Below are 24815 nucleotides of genomic sequence, written 5' to 3'. Positions count from 1 at the left end.
AACTTGTTACATTTTTAATATATGTTTTAAATGAAAGTGGCGCAACATGAAAAATAAAAACCACAAGTTATATATGATTTTCAAAGTATTAAAGGGATTCTTTAGTGTAATACAAATCTGTATTCCTTACACTAGAGCTCCCTGCCCCCCCTCCCTCTGCCTTGCAATGGTTGAAAAAACCTTTGTTGCACTTACCCGATTCCCGCGATAATCTCCTTAGGTGCTGGGCCTGCGCTCCACCTCCTCCAATCAACGCCATCAGATTGGGGGGCCTAATGTGCAAGTGCCTCTAGAGGCTGTCTGATTGACAGCTACTAGAGGCAGTCTTAGTCCTGCACTGTAAATATTGCAGTTTCCCTAAAACTGCATTGATTTACATTGCAAGATTAAGGGGGACAGGTACACTGCTCCCAGACCACTTCAATGAGCTGAAGTGGTCTGGGTGCCTATAGTGTCCCTTTAATTGTGTAATTTCCAGATAAATGATTGTGTTGCTTTAATGGACCTGTTAATGTATTTTGATTGGTTCTAAATAGGCCCATCTCACTGCACAGATATAGACTCACTGCAGCCAAACATAGATCAATTTTCAGATACATATTTCAGTGATAGTAGAGCGGTTTTTTGAGGGTATAATAAGCACATCACATCTGTCAGGGCTAACACTTACCAGTGTACCAGTATACTATTCAGCTGGAGAAAAAACCTACCAGAAGTATTTTAGAATTTTTTTTTAAAAAAAATCTATAATTTGATTAAAAACCTTGAAACATAGCTCCATATGATTTATTCTCTTTTTTGCAATTATTGTTACTTTTATATTTATTATAATTGCATCAACTGAAAGGTGGTTAAGCTATGATCATGGTTTATTCTCTTTTTTGCAATTATTGTTACTTTTATATTTATTATAATTGCATCAACTGAAAGGTGGTTAAGCTATGATCATGGTTTATTCTCTTTCTTGCAATGTCTGTTGCGTTTATATTTGTTATTATAATTACACCAGCTAAAAAAGGGTTAAGATAAGATCCACTTGTGAGTTTCTCAATAATGCTGTTTGCACATGTGACCAGTAGGGGGCCTGGACTGCACCTTTATTCTCACAGCTTGCAAATATTTGCATTCTTTAGAGATTATGAAAGCGATTAAACAAACTCTAATGAGCTGGATAATGGGATTTGCCAGGAGTCTCTCTCTACTGTTTTGAAGGCCTGTAAACCAGCCACTTCTCTCTGTTTTGCAGTTCCTATACACCTAGCTACCACTTCAACAGAGGCACAGAGGAGTCCGGCCAGGAGGATCCTGCCCTGTCTGACAACGAGAGACAGATATATAAAAATGTTTTAGAAGGAGGAGATATTCCGCTTCAGGGCCTGAGCAGCCTGAACAGGCGTCCCTCCAGCTCCGCTTCCAATAAAGGTTGGTGACTTGGAACTAAATATTTCATTAAATGTGTTGCTATTGCAGTTTAACCTGTTTTCTGGGCCATTAAATTGTACATTTACTTAGCCTCACCTCATCTGATAACAGATGTATAAATTTACTATATGTGTCAGGGATGGTTGGATACGGAACTCAAGAGATCCACTCCGTGTTCTTCTGGGGGAGAGCTTGTAATTGTTATTATTATTAAATTGTTCATTTAGTTAACCTCATCTTACATCATAACAGATGTATGAATTTACTATATAGTTGGATATGGAGCTTCAGATACGCTTCATGTACTTCTGGTGGAAAGCAAAGGGTTAATTATTACTATCATTATTATTCAATTCTACGTTTAGTTAACCTCATATTACTTGATAACAGATGTATGAATTTTCTACATGTATCAGGGATGGTTCGATACAGTGCTCCAGATACACTTCATGTACCTCTGGTGGAAAGTAAAGGGTTAAATTTGCTAATATCACTATCATTATTTTTAGTCTTAATAAAAAAAAATATGAACATAACTTATAGATAGTTATAGTAAGCATGCTAATCGACCCTCATCACCACTTGATCATTTATGTCAAATATTTTATAAGAAATACCTGTGTGTCGTTTACACTTTGTGCGGTGCTGTGCAATATGATGGTGATTTAATAACAAGAATAATTGTTTGAAATTAAACTGGAGCAATTTAATTGCACTTAAATAGCAAGGTTTATTATGTTGGAGTATTTCTGAAGGTGTGCAAATGCTCTATAAAGAACCCACTTCTTTTCCTTTTAATAGCAAATTAACAACTTTTAAGGGACAATATAGTCACCAAAATAACTTTAGCTTAACCCCTTAAGGACACATGACGTGTGACATGTCATGATTCCCTTTTATTCCAGAAGTTTGGTCCTTAAGGGGTTAATGCAGCTGGTTTGATGTATAGGTTATGCTTCTGCATTCATACTGATCAAGTCACTGCCATTTAGAAGTTACGTCACTTTTGTTTCTAATCATGCAGCCCTAAACACACCAAAAAAATAAATAGTTTCACTTTGAATCAGATGTAGCTTACTTTAAAAGTGTGTATCTCCTGCTCTGTAAATTGAACTTAAATTACAAGAGGCTCCCAGAGCAGGAGATTAGAAATTCTAAATTAAACAGAATTTGCAATGAAGGAAGTGTAAACATTAGATGACTCTTTACAAGAAGTGTTTAGGAAAGCAGTGTAAATCACATGCAGGGAGGTCTGACTAGAGCTGCATAGACAAAGTGATTTAGCTCCTAAATGTCAGAGAATTGAGCAGTGAGACTACAGGGGCATGATCTGTACATCAAAATTGCTTTGTTAAGCTAAAGTTGTTTTGTTTACTATAATGTCCCTTTAACTTATGTATTTCTCATAAAAGATTTTATGTAAGGAAGAGTGTTTCCTAAAAAAAAAAAAGAATATTTAAGCAGAATATGCAGCAGCATTTTCTTAAATGGTACAACTATTTGTAATCAGGCCCGGACTGGCCATCGGGCATACCGGGCAAATGCCGGGTGGGCCACGATGGCCATGGGACGAGGCCGGCAGGGGAGATCACAGGATCTCCCCAGCCGGCCCATGCAGGGCCGACACTATCAGAGCGCCGGCACTGCTATGTGCCTTCAAGGGCCGGTGGGGAGTTCAAAGATCTCCCTCACTGGCCCACCGTCACTGTACCACTGTCGCTAACTGGGGAGGGAGAGGAGTACCCGGTGGAGCTCTACCCTGCAGCTTCGCCGGGTTCCTCTCGCGAGGTCTGAGTGTTGCCGTGGTTACCACGGCAACGCTCCGCTCTCGCGAGAGTAAACTCTATCCCAGGAACTGCAAGGTAGAGTTCACTCACCACTAGGACCACCAGGGACTGCAGCACGGCCCTCCTTCATGGAAGAACGGCTCCCCCCTCCCAGGCTAAAGGTAAGAAGGGAGGGGGGAGTCTGAAGTTTAGTTTTAATTAAAAAAAAAAAAAAACATTTAATATATTTTCATCTTGCCCCCTACCTCCCCCAAAACTCACACACAATCCCTTCAGACATATTCACGCACACACACACAGCACCCTCAGTCACACACAGCACCCTCAGGCAGACACAGCACCCTCAGGCAGACACAGCACCCTCAGGCAGACACAGCACCCTCAGGCAGACACAGCACCCTCAGGCAGACACAGCACCCTCAGGCAGACACAGCACCCTCAGGCAGACACAGCACCCTCAGACACTAACAGCACCTGCACCCACACAGCACACGCACACACACAGCACCCTCAGACACACACACAGCACGCTCAAACACACAGCACCCTAACCCACACATACATATATACTATATATAATGACCCTCTGAGTTAACAGACAAAGAGAATTAGACACATAGAATGTGATGGGAGATAAGAACACCCTCACACACACTGCACCCCTCTTACACCCAACACACTGCGACCCTCACACATACAATACAAATATATATATATATATATATATATATATATATATATATATATATACATATATACATACACTACAGCACCACTAGACACATTATGCTCCAGATACACAATAGATCTCTTAACCAACTCTGGATCATCTAATCTACACATACACAGAGTAGATAACTATATACACTCTAAATCCTCTATATATACACACACACACACACACAATCTCCTATACACACTCTGGGTCCTTTACACACTAGATCCCCTACACACACACACACATACACTGCACCACCTACACACACTACATTCCTGACATACAAACTCTGGATCTCCTATGCACACACTACATTCCTTGTTAGCAAACACATGCAATATTCTCTTAACACACACTCTCTACAAACCCTACACACACTACAGCCCGTATGCACACACTCGCTACATCCCCAATACACACTGTGCCTCCTATGCACACACACTCTCTACAGCCCTAGCACGATACACTTTCCTGGCCCTTTTGTCCTCTGGTATCCCACTTGTGGAGACACCAGAGACAAGTTAAAAGCAAACACAGCGCAAGCATGTTATTAAATTTGCTTGCGCTGCGCAGAACAAATACAGGGCCCTTTTCTCATGATAGAGCTCTCCATCTGGACTCTGCGCATTGAACTAACATGCTCAATTTGAGAGGGGGTGTGCTTGTCATTAGTGATGACAAAACACACCCTCTCTGGCCCCGCCCCCTTCTCAGGGGGTGGGGCGATGTGATTGAAAAATGCCCGGGCTGAATTTTTTTTCCCAGTCCGGCCCTGTTTGTAATCAAGACTTGATTTTTTTTAAGCATAGCATTTCTCCCCTCCCCCATGCACTAGACCACCTCTATCTGATTTGCTGCATTTCAAACCTGTCTTATAACTATTGCAGATTTCGTAAAACTGGCTAGTCTTAGGTTATTGTACAACAGCAGGTAATTTAAGACATAGTATAAAATAGTATACAATGTTTACCCAAGATACAGATAATTCTTTTGTTCTATTAATGTCAACTAACCGTATTTTATTTTGGTGATGGTCCCTCTGTTATAAACGATAAGGGATTTTTATTCTTTTTAGTGCATAGTTGTCCTTCCCATTGTAATAACCTTGGTTATTTTAACAGACTGCTTTTATTTTATTCTGCACGCTTGCAAATGGATCACTCAGGTGGGAATACACAAGTGTTTTCTCAATGCTCACTTAACAACCGAACATATAGTGCTAGTAGCTCGTTAGGCAGCTTGTACAAACAGAAGTCCTCTTTGTCTGCTGCAAAAGCATGTATACCTGAAATTTTACCATCCAGATTCAAACCTAAAGTTGCATTGACAGACCCCTACTTACACAAACAGAGTGCATCATTGCCCCAACAGAAAGCACAAAGCTGTGAGAACTTACTTGAACCGTTGGCATCTTTTGAAAGACACTCAACGTGCACAAGAGAAACGAGGGACCGTGTGGAAAATATTTTGGCAAAAACTTGCAGGGATTATAAGGTAAAATCGGGCAGCGCTATGAGCTTGCAGGAATACAGCATGAACTCTACTAAAACCTCCTTCCCAGACAATTTTAAGTCCTGTATTGCCGAATTCACAATGATGTATAAGGATATGCATCATATTAACCGTACTTCGTTGCACTGTTCGTCATCGTGTTCCAGTGTGAGAGACATTGCCAATAATTTTGAAAAGGAAGAGAAGGGTAGAACCTCTTGTGTCCCTGGACTTGGGGACTCTGATCATGTTCCAAAAGACACAGTATCCTCCCGTGTAAACGCATTTGAGCAGTTAATACAGAGGTCCAGGTCCATGCCTTCTTTAGACCTATCCAGTGGTCAAAGTGTCTCTCAGACCCCATCACAATCTAGACCAGTCATATTGACTGCTTCCTCAGCTGAATCTCTGCTTGAGACACCAATAAAGACAAATGAAGATAGAGATGTCCCATTACCAACACACACACCCTCTACAACTAGTAGCAATGTAGAGGAAATGAGTGCTGACCTTTATGATGCAGTTCTTGTAGAGACAATTTCAGGGAGCACCAATGAGACAGACCACCTTTCTAACACATCCAATGATAGCTGTAATAGTGCTGTTAAACCATCACAAAAATATAAACGCAACACCTGCAAGAGTTCTTGTCCAGCTTCATATACAAGGTTTACAACTATCCGTAGGCATGAACAGTTGTCCAAAAATGAGCACTCCAAAGCAGACGCCAATGTGGATCGCCATGTATTCCAAAGAAATATTTATCTTATAAGCCCACTTCCATTCAAACTAAAAAAGCCTTTTCATAACAATTCAAAGAAGCCTTCTTGTAGCCCAGAGAAACAAACTGAAATTGTACAGTCAGCTAGAGAAACCCAACTAGAAAGAACTATGCAGTCAACACAAGTTGTTGGAGAAAGACCTCTTCTTCCCACACGCCAGTCTTCATTTGACATTGTGGAACGATTAAGCTGTCTAAGTATTAACAACATTGACAACGACCATTCCAATCTAGAATCCCATTGTTCCAACTCTCTTAATAATGGAGATATTGTCTCGTTTCCCTCATGTTACAATTTGGATTCAAACAACAACAGTCAGCTGAGTGAACATGGAACATTGACTGGAGGTGGAGTTTTTGTGCATCTTCTCAATATGTGACCCTTCATCTTGTGTGACAGACCATCTTCCTGTCTTCCACTTTCATTATTCCTTGAAACCTCATCTGTGCTTGTTCTCTGTGTACCTCCTGAAATGACATTGACATGAGTTATCAGACATGTTGTGTGCAAACAAGCAGCTTGCCACTCTCTTAAAATCTTTTTTTCGTTAAAACAAAGATAACTCAACTTCCTGCCAGCCTGAATACATTATAATGCTTTTGGCATAGTTAGTCATGTCTTGCCTTAAATATAGGGGGTAATAACGCAATCTCTAGTCTATCCGAGGGCACATCTAGGATGCTATTCCACTGGACTGTATTGAATCTTAATGTGTTAAATTAGGGTTGTAACACCTGTTATCATGCTGGCCTACCACTCCCATAATTCTTTCAAAACGTACTGCGGTTCAGCATGCATTTTTTAAAGGGACATGAGCATAAGTAATATTAATTCCTCTCACACAAAAATTTAAGAAGAATGTAAAATTATTACATTTAGACCCAAGATCCTGACAGACGAAAAAATTGAATTTATTTTATGTTTGCATCTTTATCATTAATTGCATTTTGTCCACGTGGAAATGCATCCAAGTTTTGCCCCCTAAAAATGTCCTTTTCACTCAAATTCTCACTTTTTTGTTTTGATCTGTGCTGGCAGTATCACAAACAAAGTGTTTTAAACTTTTGGTTGCAGTGATTTTGTCATTAGTATCCTACGAGAATAACTTCACTATGTCCCTTGTGTTGGCTTATTGTCTGTCTTTACCAGAGTCAGATCTATTTTATATTCACTCTGTTCTTTTGTCTTGAAAGTAGATTCAGAGTCACAGAGGTATTTTGCACCTATGGACCATATGGACGCACCTGAAGAGCTAGTCCGCCGACGTTACGACAGTAAAGAGGTATTACATTAACTGATCTCTCTGTGTCACTATGTTGTAGTGGACGAGGTAGATGTTTGCATTTTGCGATTTTTAGAAGAAATGTAAGAAAAGAATCAGAGAGCATGTTTTAAATTCCATGTTTTCACAAGAACCAATGCACGATGCTGAAAGGCTGATCAAAGTGGATGTTATGGAGCCTAAATTAAAAAGGTAATTCTGTAATGCCTCGTTTCCACTGAGCGGGTTGGTACAGTTTAGAATGGTCCAGCCCATTCTGGTGAGCGTTTCCACTGCAAGTCAGACCTTTCAGGGCCATGTGGGGTTTAGAAAAAATGCTCTTCCTGTCCACCAATCAATGGATTGTATAGTAGCTCCGCCCTAACCGAACCGTTCCATTTCCATTTCCTATGGCCCTACATCTAGAGCAGGACCCTGAATGGATCGGTATGGTTCGCTTGTATGGACCACTTTCATAATGGAAACACTCAAAATAGCGAACCGTACCGAACCAAACCAATCCGCTCAGTGGAAACGAGGCATAATAGTCCAGTAGAGATCAGATGGTAACACTACATGACACAGACGTTTAACTTTTTGTTTTTTAAAGCTATGGCTTAGAAAACACTTTCATTTTTGCATAAACATATTGATGGCATGCAGTTGTTGCTTTTTATTGCATTTTATGCATCCCAGGTTGAATGTGATATCTAGCCGCCTTGGCCGCAAGAAATACTTATTTTCTTTTTTATTTCTGGCATAAAGTGTTAAATCTGCCACATTGCTATGATCTGAGGACACTTACTTTTAATTTTGCAATCAGCAGCCACTAAATTATTTGATATGGTAATCCATGTGGTAGCAGAAGGATTAATAATTTGAGTGTGACGACATTCTTGGAATTGTTTTCTCTTTAATTTATTTCATTTTTCTTAAAAGGAAAAGCCTGTAATTTTCCTGACTCATATCAATAAGCAAGTGGTTTCCATGATCTTCTTAAAGAAAATTCAGTATGTACCTCAAATTAAACCGTGCCAAATAAAATGAATATTCAATATAATATACAAGGTAAAATCATGCTGATGAGGCGGATGTCACAGCCTCTGTAACACTCTCTATTCTATGGGGACCAGAACAGAGTCATGCTAGGTAATGAACAGTGAAGCCGGTGTTGGAATGGGGCAAAAACCAAACGTGTCTGGGCATTTGACAGTGACTAAGTACTATCTGATTACACTGTATGATTAGAATACTTTACCATGTACATACAATGTGTTTTAAGATTTTCAATAGAGATTTTCTATTTATTTATTTAACCTTTTCACTGTTGAATAGTCTTTTGCTACCCATTTATTATGTTTTGGGTTCTATAGAATTACCAGGTTGCTGTAAACTCTCCAGGTCATTGTCTGGCTTTTGTTCTGTTTGGAAGTCAAATAAAGAAAAATAAATGAAACATTTTTGCTGATGTCTCTTTAAGATGTGTGTAATTATGCAGGGAAGAGCCAATGCAGCCGTGAGGAGTACCTGTGATTAAAGTTATATATTCCCGGAATGCTAGCTCTGTTGGAAGTGTTCCAAATAGTTTCACAGTTACAAGTAATTTCTATGAGGTACATAGGAGCAGTATGTTTAGTAGGGCACGTGGAGTTCCAAACTCCAACAGAGCAATAAACGCTCATACCCCGAGACTCGTGGGCAAATTCAGACTGTTTCCAGAACTGTTGTTAAAATATGCCTGGATGCAAATGCTGCAAGTTTATTTTTAGACAAATGTGTTTCAGAAACTCCTTAAATCACATATAAGAAAGAGGAAGACCCACATTTAGGTTGAAACGTTGGCACTTTTTTGTTAAGATATAATACAAAGATTACCATTCTAGAGTGACTTTCTGCAGTTTGCTTATTTTTTACAGTTTAATTTAATGGCTTGCAATTCGATGTGTTTAGGCTGCTGCATTGAATTACTTTGTGAATAGACTGGCAATATTAAATTGATGATAGTTCTTAGTCACTCAGTGTCTACATGAATGGCGGCATCCTGTTGTGAACAAGATGGATTATCTGTACTTAATCCCAGCAAGCTGATATTTGTGAATGCATACATAGCTAAGCAGTAAGGTCAGGACTTTCCAGTTTTTCATGGGATAGTGTGTCCTGCTGCTTCTCAAGATTTTTCTCAATATGTCAAATTTGATAGTTTCCTCATATAATAGGAAAAAAATAGAAAGAAATGGGATTGGTGTGAAAATGGGTGAAAAAGGGAATAAACACCACCTCCACACTGATTCCATACACTAGGAGGGCACTCCAGCAATGCCCAAGGGCTTAACCCTAGATACTAGCAACAGAAACAAAAAATAACCACTAAAAATCTTGAAATAACAAAGTGTCAACACAAAAATAAACTAACTCCAACTAATAATAAATACCGAACTAGCCTTCTAAGGCTACTCCCATGTTACTAAAAGTGATAGTTACTAAACACCTAATTCTGCAATATACATAGGCTTTATTAGTACTGGCCCTTTAATGCATAGGGTGTATTTATTATTAGTCAGAGTTATTTCAGATATTTAATGGTCTCCCTCTGGTTACATGGTACCATACCACTGGATGCTTTGGTGCCTACATTGTTATCTCCAGTCAGCATTATATATAACCCAAGATCTGCAAAATAATGTGGCATCCTGTGCATCTATGCACTATGATAAGCAAGGTAACGAGCAAAGTAATTTATTCCATTTTATTCACATAATTCTGTCATGTTAACATTGGCATTTAATCTTCTAGGAATAGAGGTAAAATACTACAGATATGTCCTTCACAATAATCTGGGCAATTGTGCATACAACCTTCTCCCCAAAAAAACATTATTTCTGTCTGAGCTGAACTCTAATTCACCTGAAAATTAAAATGGATGCTTGTGGCATCCATTTTGTATTAGGTCTCCATATTATTACACATTATTTACACGTTATTTTTCCAGCATGGCCAACAGTACTTGTCATCTTGGAGGAAGCATTCTTCATGTAAGCAGAAATGTAATTCTACATCAGCCATACACTTTACCAAAACCGTGTATAGATTAAATGTGCATCTACCGGAATGTACTTGTGTACTTGTTTAGCCTTTGGAGACTTGAAATGAATGGCCAAGTTACTAATGTAAATGCAATGAGAATTGTTAAATATATCACACTCTTACAATGACCATTTCAATCAGGTTCTTACACATTCACACTAGTTTGAAAACTGACTACAGGCTATAGCATGTACAGTATATGAGTAATATCTTTTTGTTCCTCATGACTGACAAGGTGGAAAATAAGCAATTATTGTTGATGCCAAGAACTGCACAGATTTTTTATTTATTTAATTAATTAATTCTAGTTTTTGTAAAATTAGTTCTACAGTATACCATTTTGTCTTTGTATGGTTAATCTGAAGTGTCCTTCGTGTATATGCGTTTACGTAAATTTTATCTTACTAACCCATTTAAATTTGTATGAACCAATGCAAGGGGAATTCATCAATATTGTGACCAGGAAATGAAATGGGATTCGGCCATATGACCATCAACATAAGGGGTTTTCAACACAGGAATAAATGGCCTCCAGTTTCAAGATTTATTCCTGTCTGTTCCAATGAGAATATACATAAAGCCAGTACTGCAGGAGATACTTGGGCCAAATTTAATTGATCTTTACTTTATCTCGTATATCTTTACTATAACCACCTCAGATATCCTCCTTAATAAATAATGGATATTACTATAGATACACAAAATAGAATAAAAGTTGACCAAATGTTTTTCTATTGGCGATTCATGTCACTTGAGCCACTAGGATGATGCCAGTGTTTTAAAAGGTAAGTATATTTTTAATTTGTGCCCTTCACCTTGACTCTGTTAGTCAGCATTGCCTCTGAGCATTTTTTGTAGATATCAAACGTTAATCCAAGTTTTATCCATCGTTAGTGAAAGAGTATCTTGGAAAATGACTAATCCACTAAAAAGAAAAGAAAGGCTTGTGGTGTAATCCGGTTGTCTCTGGTTGTCCATGAAACCACAATATGCATCACAAGCATTTTCTCTCCCTTTTTATTTTTGACCATTAGGTCACATATAGTAAATTCACGTGATGTGATTTTGACCGCCACTGGAGGTGTGTTTAATCCTGCAATTTAAACATTGTACTTTCCCTAAACGTACAATTTACATTGCAGGGTTAAACCTACAATGCCACTACCACAGTCAATCTCCATACCATTGTAAATAATTGAGTTATTTACGTGGATAGAATATCTTCTGAAGGACATTCCATCACTAATAGCTGGGAATCACAGGGTCGAGAACTGGATAAGACATGTGAGAATTTACACATCCTAGCATTACATATTGCAAATGTAAAAATTATCCTAAATAGTGTAGTCCAGAGTTTTCAGCTTCAGTCCTCAGATTCTCCAAACTGAATTATTGTATTTAGTTTAGTCGTTTTTGCAAATGCATCATTGATTAATCAGGGATAACTTTAACAACTGCCCTGATGGTATCTGTGAATAATATAGTTGGCAACAGTGCCATACATTCAGATTTATGTTGAACTTCAAATATTCTTTTGATCATGAGTTATTTAATTTCAAAACATTTGTCCTAAGGATAAGCGTTTGATGTATTAGTCTGTTTTCCTCCTGAATATTCTGAATAGTAAGTCCATATATCTGCCGAATGAAAATATAAATCATTCGACATGTTTCTACAGATATTCCCGCACTACCACAACAGCAGATGCATGGGGCAATGAAATAGACATACTTTACAGCAATGTGGCATTCGTCGTAGTGGCACATTTTTACTCTTTAAGCAGAAGGGTGACGGTATCATGCAAACAGCAGTGGGTCATGTAGTCATGTGAGGTGAGTATGGTCTGTCGAGGGCCAGCGTGGGTTTTGGTGGTCAGCGTGGTTGCCGTTTGCCCCTAGTGATGTGGGTCTGCAGTGGTTGTACGCCTCCGTGCTTCTGAGACCTATCAGGCCCCTAGTGGTTAGCTTTGCGTGGTGATTGGAGGCGGGGGGGGGGGGTAGTTGTCGTCGCCCGTGAAGTCTACTAAGTGTTTGGTGCGTGTAGGGTGTATTGGGCATAGGGTGGACGGCACTTAAAACAAAAGCAATATATTAGTTAAGGTCATCATGTAAAACTTTGTGAAATAAACAACAAACCAGTCTAGTATGACCGGCAAGCTACAGTCCCGTTCTGGTGAGCATACAGGGCTCGTCGGGTTATGGATAGTCTCAAGTAGTGGTGGCCGCGTAGGCACTGGTTTCCGCCTGTTGTGGGACGAAGGGGGTAACTTTGGTAGGATCCCACCTGTGGGTTGTTGCTGGGTCCTTTCCCCTTCCGCGGGGGTTTAGACTGTCCCGAGTGAGGCCAAGAGTTTCCCGTAAGGCATCCGCTTCGGGCAACTCATGTATCGGATTGTTGGAGCCTCCATGGGTGACCAAGAGGGTCCGGGATGGCCTCCAGGAGTACTTAATATTCCAGTCTCTGAGAAGTGCGTGAATGGTTGGAGCATTTTACTCCACATCATGGTGTTCCCCGAGACGTCTGCGTAGAATGAGAGCCTCATGTCTTCGAATGGGTATTGGGAGGATCCTTGGAGTGCTGCCAATAATGCCGATTTATCCTTCACCCTTCGAAAGCGCACTATTAAGTCTCTGGAGGCGTCTGCCGGGGCCGTTTTCGGTTTAGGAATGCGGAATACTCCGTCTAGGTCGACGGCCTTCGCGTGTTTGGGTGTGAGCAGTGCCACTAGTAGGCGTCTTACCAGGTGGGGAAGTTCGGCCACCGGGGTTTCTTCAGGTATATCTCTTATCCTGAGGTTTTTGCGCCGTCTCTGGTGGCAAACCTCTGTCCTGTGTTAGTTTGTTGCTGCTGGAGGCCTTTGACCTGGCGCTCTAGTGTCTCGATCCTCCGTGTTTGTTCGTCTGAGGATGTCTCGAGATTGCTCAGCCGTCCCACTAGGCCTGAGATGTCTGTGCGTAGGGAGGCTACATCAGCCTGGATGGTCCTCCTGAGGCCTTTGAGTAGGTCCTTCAGTGCCCCCATCGTGACTGGCTGAGTGTCTGGGCTCCGTTGGGTTCGTGGTGTAGGCGCCCGCGGTGCTGGGTCTTCAGGCTCTCCATAGAGCGGGTCCTCGTCTGAGGATTCTGTGACTTCCTCCAGGTAGTCGGCCATCTTTGGCCTTGCCGCCTCATGCACTTGCCGGAGCATATCTCCTATATCCATCCCCATCCGGGGCTTGTCGGTCCGGTGTTTCTTCGCTTTCCTGCCCATGCTTCCTGGGGTTGCAGCGGTACTTGTTTATTTTCGTTATTTGTTTATTTTGTCCCGTTAATGGCTTGTCAATGCCGGAGCTCTGAGAAAGTGCGTCCGTCCGCTTCTAGCATCAGGCTCCGCCCCTAATCATTTTAATTACTGTAATGATCTTACATGTCAGTAAGCAATTTGTGTGTAGGTATCCCTTTGAGTTGCTAACTGATGCTTACATGATTTTTTTTTTGTTTGTTATAGATTTGACGTAGACTTAAAAGTTAAACTGTTCAGTGGTTAATTTAAATATAAAATTCACCCAATTGTAGGACGAATTCAGGGAAATATCTCCATAGCTTGATAGTCCTGGCAAGTTATCTCTTGAAAAAACGTATGCTACACACAATCTTTTCTATGAAAGGTTTAAGACTACGGTAAGTTACATGTGCAATTGCTGCTCTGTTTTCAACATCTCTAGTGGTGTGTGGCTCATGGGTTGCACTTCTGGCCACACTCTTTAAAAAATACTCCCTATTTGTTTGGTAGACAGGACAACTTTAAAAGTGTGGTCCCACACATGTGGCCTATGGTCCTTACCAGTGTATTTTAATGTCCGTGCAATCATTAAACCTGTATCCATATTGGCAGGTTTAGAAAATTGCAGATGCCTGGTGTGTGCTTTGTTTTTTGTTTATTTTTTACATATTAACATTGATTTTGGGTTTTCTACGTGTAACACTTTCAACTCTCCTACTTTTGGTAATATCCACCCAAGAGAATCTACCATTGTTAAAAACAAAACAAACAAAAAAAATCGGAAATTACTGCAACTACGGGTGAAAAGGTCTCCAAGATTTTTTTATGTGAAATCAGTTCATTTCACAAACAAATCAACTCAATCAGTAAAGGAGATGTTTTTTTGTTGCATTTCACAGTTATGATGCTTTGATGAATTCCCCTCTTCTAACGAACTAACATACGTAAGATTAATTAATCTACTGGTACATTTCTGATTCCATGTTCTCCCAATAATCATTCCATTCCATCAGCCAGGTTATTTACGGCCATTTTGTGCTATTTTATCTTAGAAACTTTTAGAGGATCAGCGAAGACTTAAGCGTGAGCAAGAAGAAGCTGATATTGCAGCTAGAAGGCATACTGGGATTATCCCTTCTCATCACCAGTTTATCACTAATGAACGATTTGGAGACCTTCTTAATGTAGACGATGCATCAAAGAGGAGATCTCGGTCTGAGGTCTGTTCTAGATACCTCAAGCTTCTGCTTGACCAAAAAGCAATATTTTCCTTTCACGTCTTCATTGTAGCCAATCAGTAGTTAATTGTAGAATGCTGGCGATTAGCTTATTGCTTCATACCTAATTTGGCTGATAGGGAAGCTGAATTGGCAACCTTTATGTTAGAGCATGTTGGCTGGGCAAGGCTCGTGCTCTGTGCATGTTGTCTGTACGATGGAATTATTTCTATGTCAATACATTATGCATTTATGTGTCTTGGTCATGGCTAAAATCATTCTTCTGTCTGTCTGTTTTACTGTGGTAACGCATTAAAATTCTAATTATTGCTGCTAAAAAGCATGATTTATCATTGATTACTAAGCAAATATTGGGCTAGCTTATAATCTTTAACATCTGTCTTTGTGACTAAAAATGGTGCTTTTGGTTAAGAAATCTAAAATGCAAACAAAGCATTAAAGGGAATGTTTCATTCAAAATGTCACATCTATTATTGGAATTACTTATTTGTACTAACTATTTCATTTTTATCGGTCACGTCAACAACTAGCTCTATGCCCCTAACTATCTTTAAGTATAACAAGAAAAAAAGTTCAGAGAAATTACCTTTTAAAGGGTTTTTTATACTCATAAAAAGGCTAATTTGGACACTTGAACTCATGCACATGCCTTGATTGTTCAAGCAGAATACAGATTTTAACAGTCTTCATATTACATGTTGGCTGGTGAAATATTTCAAACATATGCCATTTTCGTATATTTTAATATTTTCATTTTTATTATACAGTTCATTTTAAAGCTATGCCTTATTTTATGTCACAGGTTCCCATATTAAAAATAGCATCACTAGTTAGTGTACTTTTCTTGGCCCACCATGGTGACTTCTCACATGGAAAACGGGTGGAATTTTGAGATGGCCTGGAAAGGGAAATGGGTGGACCCAATGGGTCATGGTGAGCCTTTCAGTGTAGACTCCATATTTATTACAAATATTATTCCCACCATGGATGACCAAGTGGCGACTGAAACTGCTGTTCTACAGCAGCTGGAGTACTACTTGTGGCTTTTTCTAGTGTACAATACATGGAATGTTATATTTTGAATGATATATTCTCTTAAATAGCTTGATGTTTCTGTGTTTTGTTTTTTGTTTTATTTTTTTCCAACATCGAAAATAATTCTTTAGATGTTAATGATGATCTGATCTGATGATGTTGGCTGCAGTTTAAATTTTCAATAAATGACTTTGCCCCAGTTTAGCCAGTCCGCAGTCAACATGAAGATATAACCTCAGTGGAACAACATTTGGATGTTCTCTTGACAAAAAGAACCATCATTATTTTTAAATGTTTGGGATATCAAGGGTTATTTGTGCTTTATAATATTGTTCTGTTCTGTTCACCACTTTGGCACAGGATTTATTTTTTACAATGAAAACATTTAACTCCTCTATCATCTGGGAAATATTGGAACCTTTTCCTAGTCATTACTTTGTGTTTTGGTGCTTCTTATTCCTGTTTCTAATTATTTGAAATCCTTCCATTGAAGCGGTCTTACTGTGTCTGTTATTTCTTTGTAGATGAGGCAGGCAAGAGCCAAGTTTGATTTTAAAGCACAGTCTCTAAAGTAAGTATAGCCCAGAACCAATTATCAGATTCATTGTGCAGATCGTGTCAGCCAAACTGGTTTGATGTTCTGAGAAGGTCTACAGAAAATTAAATACTGTAACTGCAAAGCTATGAAAATATTCATACCAAAAATTAGGATTCTAAAATTACATAATCCAGAGATGCTTGCTAATTTTGCCATTTTTTTCAGTCCTACTTATCGGGCACTCCTTGAGGAGGCAGTACGTATGTTTTCAAGTTTGGCGAAGATGTCTAAAATGCACCAGACGTTTAATAAAATAATATCTCTTATTTCATACAGCTCATCTTCATGCCTAATATAGAGCAGACGTGGTTTGTCAAGAAACTCTCCTTATTAAAACATATAGTGTAGATTATTATATCTTCTGAATGAGAAAAACTGGCTTGCAGTCAAGTAAAAAATAATTTAAAAAAATCTATTTTGTGAGCCTGCCCCCTTTTTATCCTCACCAGGTATTTTAATCCAGCTGTCACACAAGACCTCCTGCAAGTGATAAAACTACCATTCACATTAGTGCCCCCTACAGTTTATTAAGTATACTGCGCTGTTTGTTACGAATGTATGGTTACCAAGAAATTATCTCAAGGTTACATAGTGTCCCTCTGCATAGACATTCTATTGTCATTTGTCAGAATTGTATTTATATTTTCTGTTAATGCCTTGTTCTTTAGAATAATGAAGTATATATTTTTTAAATCATTGCAGGGAGCTACCTTTACAGAAAGGTGATGTTGTTTACATTTACAAGCAAATTGATCAAAACTGGTATGAAGGAGAGCACCACGGGAGGGTCGGAATCTTCCCAATATCATATATTGAGGTATCATTACTACAATAATGTACTTGATAAAAAGCCTTTCCTTGGGTGAAGCAAGTAGTAATTTATCTATTATTTGTTTAGCTTTTCCCACAAGCAGAGAAAGTAGAGCCGCGGAAAGCATCACCTGTGCAAGTCCTGGAGTATGGAGATGCTGTTGCCAAGTACAACTTCAATGGAGATACAGCAGTGGAAATGTCATTTAAGAAGGTAATAAATACAAGCAGATAACCGTATTTACTCGAATCTAATGCGCCATCAAATCTAATGTGCTCCTCAAATTTTTGAAACCTGGAAGCTGAAAATTTTTTTCGCTGGTGAATGTAATGCACACCTGTACAAGAAGATAATACTATACTACATTGTGCGTTACTTTTTTTTTTTCCTTGTTTTTTTTTTTTTTTATAATGGCTCCTTATAACTCAAATTGCTCCTAACTTAATGACAGAGTTCCGTTCCGTTCCTACAACAGCTGTTAAATGAGGACTGCTCTCTTTCCGGGCGCAATTTTGAAATTCGGTGGGAAATTTCGAATTTCGACTGCGAATTTACCTGAATCTAATGTGCATTCATATTTTGGAAATTTTATTATGCCAATTAAGGTGAGCATTAGATTCAAGTAAATACGATATTAGACAATGAAAATAGACTGCCATGGTTTGATTTAGTAACATGCATGATTCAGATTGTATTAATTACAATAGTCTTGCATTGTGTAGTTCTAGTCATTTTGAAGCCATGGCAGTGAGGTGGAACTGCAGTGCAGCCCTCTCTCTCCTCCATGAATGTTATAATGTGGACTATAAAGAGAAGTGTACTAGCAGAAAGCTCAGGGACTTTTTGTGGCATTACACAGATTAAAAGCACTGGTAATTTAAATACATCATAAAGGAGAAGCATTTTTAATTTAGTTTGGGGCTAAAGGGAAACGTTTGTGGGCCCCTGTAGATTTCATGGGCCTTGGGCAACTGCTCCTTCATCTCTCCATTAAAGAAGATTCTGTCTTAGAGGAGTTACATAATTGCAGTGGATTTGAAATAATTCATGCTTTGCAGTATCTAGTTTTGTTTTGTTTTCTCAAGCCTAACAAAGAAGTTACATTTCTCATGTGGAACACTGATTAATTTCCCTTAGCTCCATTGCAAAGCTCAACTTAATATTAAGGAACCATGGGATATTGGGTCATTCACTATTACCAGTGACAAGCAAAAGGGCCGAGTAAGAAAGGTCTGAGCACTCATTTCACTGCTTCATCCCTGTACAGAAAACCAGAGCATTTGACCCCTGCGCTCATCCCAAGACCTACGCCTATCCTCTGCCCGGATCCCCACCTCTGACGCTCGCCTTCAAGACTTCTCTAGGGCTGCACCTATTCTGTGGAACTCCCTTCCCTCCTCAATCAGACTTTCACCCAGCCTCCACTCCTTCAAAAAATCTTTGAAAACTCACTTCTTCGTTAAAGCGTATCAATTAAACTGTCAGCAGGCTTCTCATCCCCCACCCCATGACTCCTTTCCTGCAACTGTCAAAAATGACCTACCAAGCACTCAATAAACCCTTCTCTAACAAACTATTTAATTCCCCTACTTTAACCCGTTTGTGTCACTATACCCCACTCCCTCTAGCATGTAAGCTCATTGAGCAGGGCCCTCAACCCCCTCTGTTCCTGTACGCCCAGTGGTCTGATTATGTGTCTGTTAGTCCACCCATTGTACAGCGCTACGGAATTTGTTGGCGCTATATAAATAATAAAATAATAATAGTAATAATAATCTCCAAGTTGATCATTATCTCATGTATGTATGTATACATAACCTTTTTTGACACACATTCAATTATTTTCTAGGGGGAGCGAATTACGTTAATTCGTAGAGTTGATGAAAACTGGTATGAAGGGAAAATATCTGGTACCGGCCGCCAAGGAATATTCCCTGTAACTTACATAGATGTCATCAAGAGACCCCGCGTAAAAAACTCGGCTGATTATATGGATATACCTTTGTCCTATTCTCCAAACCGAAGCACAAGTGCTTCACCACAGGTACAAGTATAATGGGTACAGAGCTTTTTCATTAACCGTTGTGCAATATTTACCATTTATCTTTGGTTTTTCGTATGCCACAAAATATCAAGATGTGTATAAATTAAAGTTCTCTATAATTTTGAAGAAAAAAAAGATTCTACTTGCCACCGTTTTCAGAGAAAGTGAAAGAGAGCACTTCTCTGAAAATGAGAGTTCATCATTCCATCTCCCCAGTAAATTAAAGATTAATAGTGCAGGGGAGGCAAGAATAAAACACATTTACCTCTGCAGGATTTCCTTTTATATGGCACATTGGTGCCCCATAAATACACTGGGTGCATTTATCCGTGCTTGGGCATTTTCGGAGATATATTTACGAAGCATGCCGTCGGAGAGTCCTATGGGGTTACATTCATTTAAATTGTATGCTATGGTTGTGGCAGAAGTCAATTCATAAAATCTTCCCATTACTTAAACAGAAAAAGCTCAACCAATCGCCAACTTTTAGTTTGCTGTCAATTTGTACCAAAACCCCATATTGTGTCCATTTAATAGCAGACAAAGATGGACCATCTAATAAATGAAAAGCGACAAGCCATGTATTGAATGAGATTACCTTTAGTCCTGTTACTCTGTATAGGATTCAAACTTGGTATACAAATATTCGTACAATTATTGTGTTTTTACTGTTCTGCGCATTGGTAATGTTTCTATTAATATAAAGAATTGAGCATTCTAAAAAAAATCCTATTCCTCTCATACTTTACAGTGTTTAAATCTTCATTCATTCCATCTCATTTCTGCCTTTCTTTTATTTTATTTTTTTCTTTAAGTTTCCTGTTTATAGCAGGCCTCATACTACTACTCCACCTCTTGTCCCACGCCGAGCTTTCTCACCCGAAGTGCAGGCTATCACTTCTGAATGGATTTCTCTTACAATGGGTGTTTCACGTAATAGCACTCCCACTGCAACCCCTCCTCTCCCTCCATTGCCAGAAGCCAGATTATGTATCATAGACTACATCACACCCTCTGCGGCAGCCAGCCCTACTCTTTCTGTAACCCCTTCTGTCAGTCTACATTATAACAATCATTCGGGCAGTTCCACCCCATATTCTGCCATTTCCCCATTGCCAACATATCCATCCAGGCCACAGTCCTCCACTCGATTAAGTTATGTCACCTCCCCACTAGGAGATGAAAAAATGTTTGGCTCCACTTGTAGTTATACCAGCTCTCCTGTGCAGCTCATAGGGCAGCACGACAGCTTAATCTCAGAGCTCCGTAATATTTTACATAACCATAACAAGTCAAACAACAATCTAGGCTCAATTGCCAATAGTGAACACCATGATTTGATGGTGACCAGTAGTAAAACGTTAAATGGCCAAACCTCACCATGTATGAACAGTACTGTGGATCCGGGAAGTAGATCCAACGCATATGATGAAATCCAATTATCCAAAGAACTTCTTAGCATTTCAAATAAAAATCTGGAAACCCTGGACAGAACCCAGTGCAGTGACACCAAGGTATATACTGCACGTGTTTGTGTGTGTTCATGCAAGCACATTTCCAAAAATTCAAACTATGGAGTGTAACTAACCGTGGTGATGCTTGATCATTGTATACCCGCTGAGTCAAGTGCCCTTGAGTACTAACGTTGACACCTTGTTCTTTCTTAGGTTGGAATTTTGGCCTTCATGACTCCATTTATGCATGAAAGTAACTTGCTTTAGCAATCAGATTAATTTAATCTCTATTTATCATCAGTAACATGTTGTTAGTGTATTAAGTTTATAGTTTGAATTAATGGACATGCATGTTATTTCTTGTGGATAATACTATTACGTTTTTATATACCGTATGTCTTATCTGACCGATACTTTTTTTCCCTTTGAAGACCACAGACACAATACCACTCCCTTCCTCTGTCTATCCTTCTGCACTGTCCTCTTGTCCTGTCACAAACCAGCCACCTCCCAGGCTTAGAGGCAGGGTCTCTGTGTCACAGGTAAATACCTGCTGCTGGATTTGTGGCTTGAGACTGCACCGTATATTTGCACCTGATGAAGTATTTCATTATCTGGCTGCATGCGATGCTTGACGCCTACGTTTTGCTACGCACAGTTAACTGGCATGTGGCAAATTAATCCTGAAAGTAAGAATGAAATTACTGTTTATTTACTGGTATATTCATTTAATATAGGAAAAGGATGTGTGAAGAAGATTATTTGGTTTTAGATGACATCCCATTTTTACCTTTTTCACACCTGATTCCATCATCTCCTCCTGCCTCTCTGATATTTTCTATAGTATGTCTTCTTGTAAATACCGTATTTATCGGCGTATAACACGCACTTTTTCTCCCTGAAAATAGGGGGGAAATGATGGGTGCGTGTTATACGCCGATATACCATATTTACTTACCTGTCTTGAAGCGTGGGCCGGTGTTCAGCGCGCACCGCGGTACTGGAACTTCAATTTCAGGTTCCGGTTTCCGGCGGGACTGAAAGGAAGTGTGCACACTTCCTTTCAGTCCCGCCGGAAACCGGAACCTGAAATTGAAGTTCCTGTACCGCAGTGCGCGCTGTGAAGCTGGCCCACGCTTCAAGACAGGTAAGTAATTATGGGACAAGGGAAAGTGTACTATGGGACAAGGGGAGGGGGTGGAGAATACTATGGGAGGGGGGGGGAGAATACTATGGGAGGGGAGGAGAATACTATGGGAGGGGGGGGGAGAATACTATGGGGGGGGGGGGAGAATACTATGGAAAGGGGGGGAGAATACTATGGGATGAGGGGGGAACACTATGGGATGAGGGGGGGACACTATGGGATGGGGGGGGACACTATGGGAAGAGGGGGGGACACTATGGGAAGAGGGGGGGACACTATGGGATGAGGGGGGGACACTATGGGATGAGGGGGGGACACTATGGGATGAGGGGGGGACACTATGGGATGAGGGGGGGAACACTATGGGAGGGAGTGGAGAACACTATGGGAGGGAGTGGAGAACACTATGGGAGGGAGTGGAGAACACTATGGGAGGGGGTGGAGAATACTATGGAAAGGGGGGAGAATACTATGGAAAGGGGGGAGAATACTATGGAAAGGGGGGAGAATACTATGGGATGAGGGGGGGGGGATACTATGGGAGGAGGGGAGATTTCCTGCAATTTCCTTCTTAAAATGAGGTGCGTGTTATACGCCGGTGCGTGTTATACGCCGATAAATACGGTAATTCATAAAAAAAAAAAAAAACTAACTCTGAGTGCCCTTACTCAAGCTCTAATGTTCATTCTTACTCTCGCGTAAAATAATTTTACATATATGAAATAGCGTCTATCTCCTCACTCATTTCTTGGTATACATCTACCATTATCATGCTATTGACTACAATAGAGATTCCCTAACATGCAAACCTAAAGGAAATAGTCCTTAGATTGGCTGGGCTAGTGCCTAAGACAGATCGATGAGATGTCTGCAAACAGACAGAGAATAAACGAGAAACAGGCCAAGGTCCAGGATAACAGAGATGCACAGAATCGATAGTCAAGCCAAGGTCCGGATAACAGCAAGAGTGGTCAAACGAGCAGAGTTCAGAAAACAGTACATCCAATACACAGTATAAACATATTCTCGGGTAACAAGAACCATGACAGGGCAAGGAAACAAGGACAACCAGAAAGTATATCTACTCTATACTGGGTTGTAATTGGTTACAGAGGGCTATGATGTCACAAATGTGTATACATCAAAAAGCGCCACATAAGCTGACATTTATAAAAGTAAACCAATGGAGGGTCCATGTCATATATGATGTCATGGTGAGGCACCAGGAAGTTAGGGATGAGCGAGTGTGCATCAGAACACAGTAGAGACATACTTTTATGTGATTGCAAGGGACAGGTATCGTGAAATATATACATTTTTTGTTCTCTGTCACTTCTACAACACTTACCTCTCCCGCCTCACCCTATGCTTCTTTGATTCCATTAATTTTCCTTCTTAAATTTTGCCTACACCCTCATAATGGCCATCAAACCCTTTCCATGTTTATCTAGAACCTGCTGACCCAAACTGGAAGTCTTCCTTGACTATCCATAATTCAGTCCCCATCTGACCCCAAATAGCATTCATACCAGTACACTCTACCTATCAACTGACTCACAGTAGAAAATCTACATCAGGTTGAGTAAAATGATAACCCTTTCAATTAATTACTTGAGGGTGATATTCACCTAACGTGATTTGTATAGTCCTTGTTTACCGCATCAACTTGAACCATCCTTTCATCAGTGGAATAATTTACTCTGCTACACAACATGTAATACTCATTTTTATAACAGAGCAGGAAATCCTCCATATAAATTACTTTTATTTTATATTAAGTATGACATGGATACATCGCCATGTGCCTGTGAGGGTTCTGTAAGCTTCCTGTTCTTTTATTTTTTATTTTTTTATCGTTCGAAAAAACTTAAGCATTGCAGAGAAAGCCGCTAAAGAGACAGAAAACAATGTATAAAGGAAAGGAAAGTAAAATATATAGCCACCATTTCAAATCCAGGCTGAATTATGAATCTTGTTGTTCAGCTACAAATTATGGTCAAAGAGCAATAACATAGGCACATAAGGGAATTAATGGCTGCCACATTCTTCTATCAAATGTATCCTGTCTCAAACACTAAATGTAATACGAGGCATATTGTATAACTGATGTATATGTACTAAATGTATTTTATTATAAAAACTCAAGTTGCATCATTTACCTATTACTTGATCTAATAATTGCATGCAGCAGTTATGGCAAATAATGTAATTGTTTTAAGGCTATACCGGTAGTGGTATTTAGCAAATATTTTTGCAATGGTGTTGGCGTATACTTGTAACACCTTCTTTACTTTTATAAGTGCTGCTTTGTATTTTATTTGGGAGCATTTTCATTGTTCGTGCAATGTAACATTCACCTGCCGTATTCTTGATTTACATATTTTCATTTAGATTCATATATCGTACTATATTTATTTCTAAGTCTTGAGATCACACCAAATGATGTTTGACTGCACAATGTGTATGTAAGCACAAAAACTACTCCCATATTTACAGCCCTGTGCTAACTGATTCCAAGTTCCAAGTGATTCTCAGTGTGGTGGTTGTCTGTGGACTGACTGCTCTGAAGTACATATACCTGTAGAGTGAGGTCTACTAAATTGGACTGTTGATTTATGGCCTCCAGTGCAGCCACAACCACGTTTGGTGTCAGTATTAGAATGTAAATGTTGTAATTGAGTA

At 39.6% G+C, this 24815-nt stretch overlaps 1 protein-coding gene across 35 annotated transcripts in view; it reads left to right on the top strand.

The window, feature by feature from the left end:
• The window catches only part of SORBS1 (sorbin and SH3 domain containing 1), a 317838-nt gene that overhangs the window by 280810 nt on the left and 12213 nt on the right, over window positions 1-24815 (top strand). For 22 of the 35 annotated variants that reach the window (XM_063434302.1, XM_063434301.1, XM_063434304.1 and 19 more), the window contains 9 exons: window positions 1247-1422; window positions 7394-7482; window positions 14859-15026; window positions 16604-16650; window positions 17380-17494; window positions 17576-17701; window positions 19338-19532; window positions 20348-21046; window positions 21418-21528. In XM_063434302.1, the coding sequence (XP_063290372.1) occupies window positions 1247-1422; window positions 7394-7482; window positions 14859-15026; window positions 16604-16650; window positions 17380-17494; window positions 17576-17701; window positions 19338-19532; window positions 20348-21046; window positions 21418-21528 (1726 nt within the window). The remainder of the gene's footprint in view (window positions 1-1246; window positions 1423-7393; window positions 7483-14858; window positions 15027-16603; window positions 16651-17379; window positions 17495-17575; window positions 17702-19337; window positions 19533-20347; window positions 21047-21417; window positions 21529-24815) is intronic. The other 13 variants (XM_063434322.1, XM_063434321.1, XM_063434320.1 and 10 more) reach the window with 5 other exon arrangements.

Source organism: Pelobates fuscus, chromosome 10, assembly GCF_036172605.1.
Source record: "Pelobates fuscus isolate aPelFus1 chromosome 10, aPelFus1.pri, whole genome shotgun sequence".
Classification (NCBI taxonomy): Eukaryota; Metazoa; Chordata; class Amphibia; order Anura; family Pelobatidae; genus Pelobates; species Pelobates fuscus.
The sequence above is the reverse complement of the archived record's forward strand: the minus strand, read 5'-3'. Positions and strand labels throughout refer to the sequence as shown.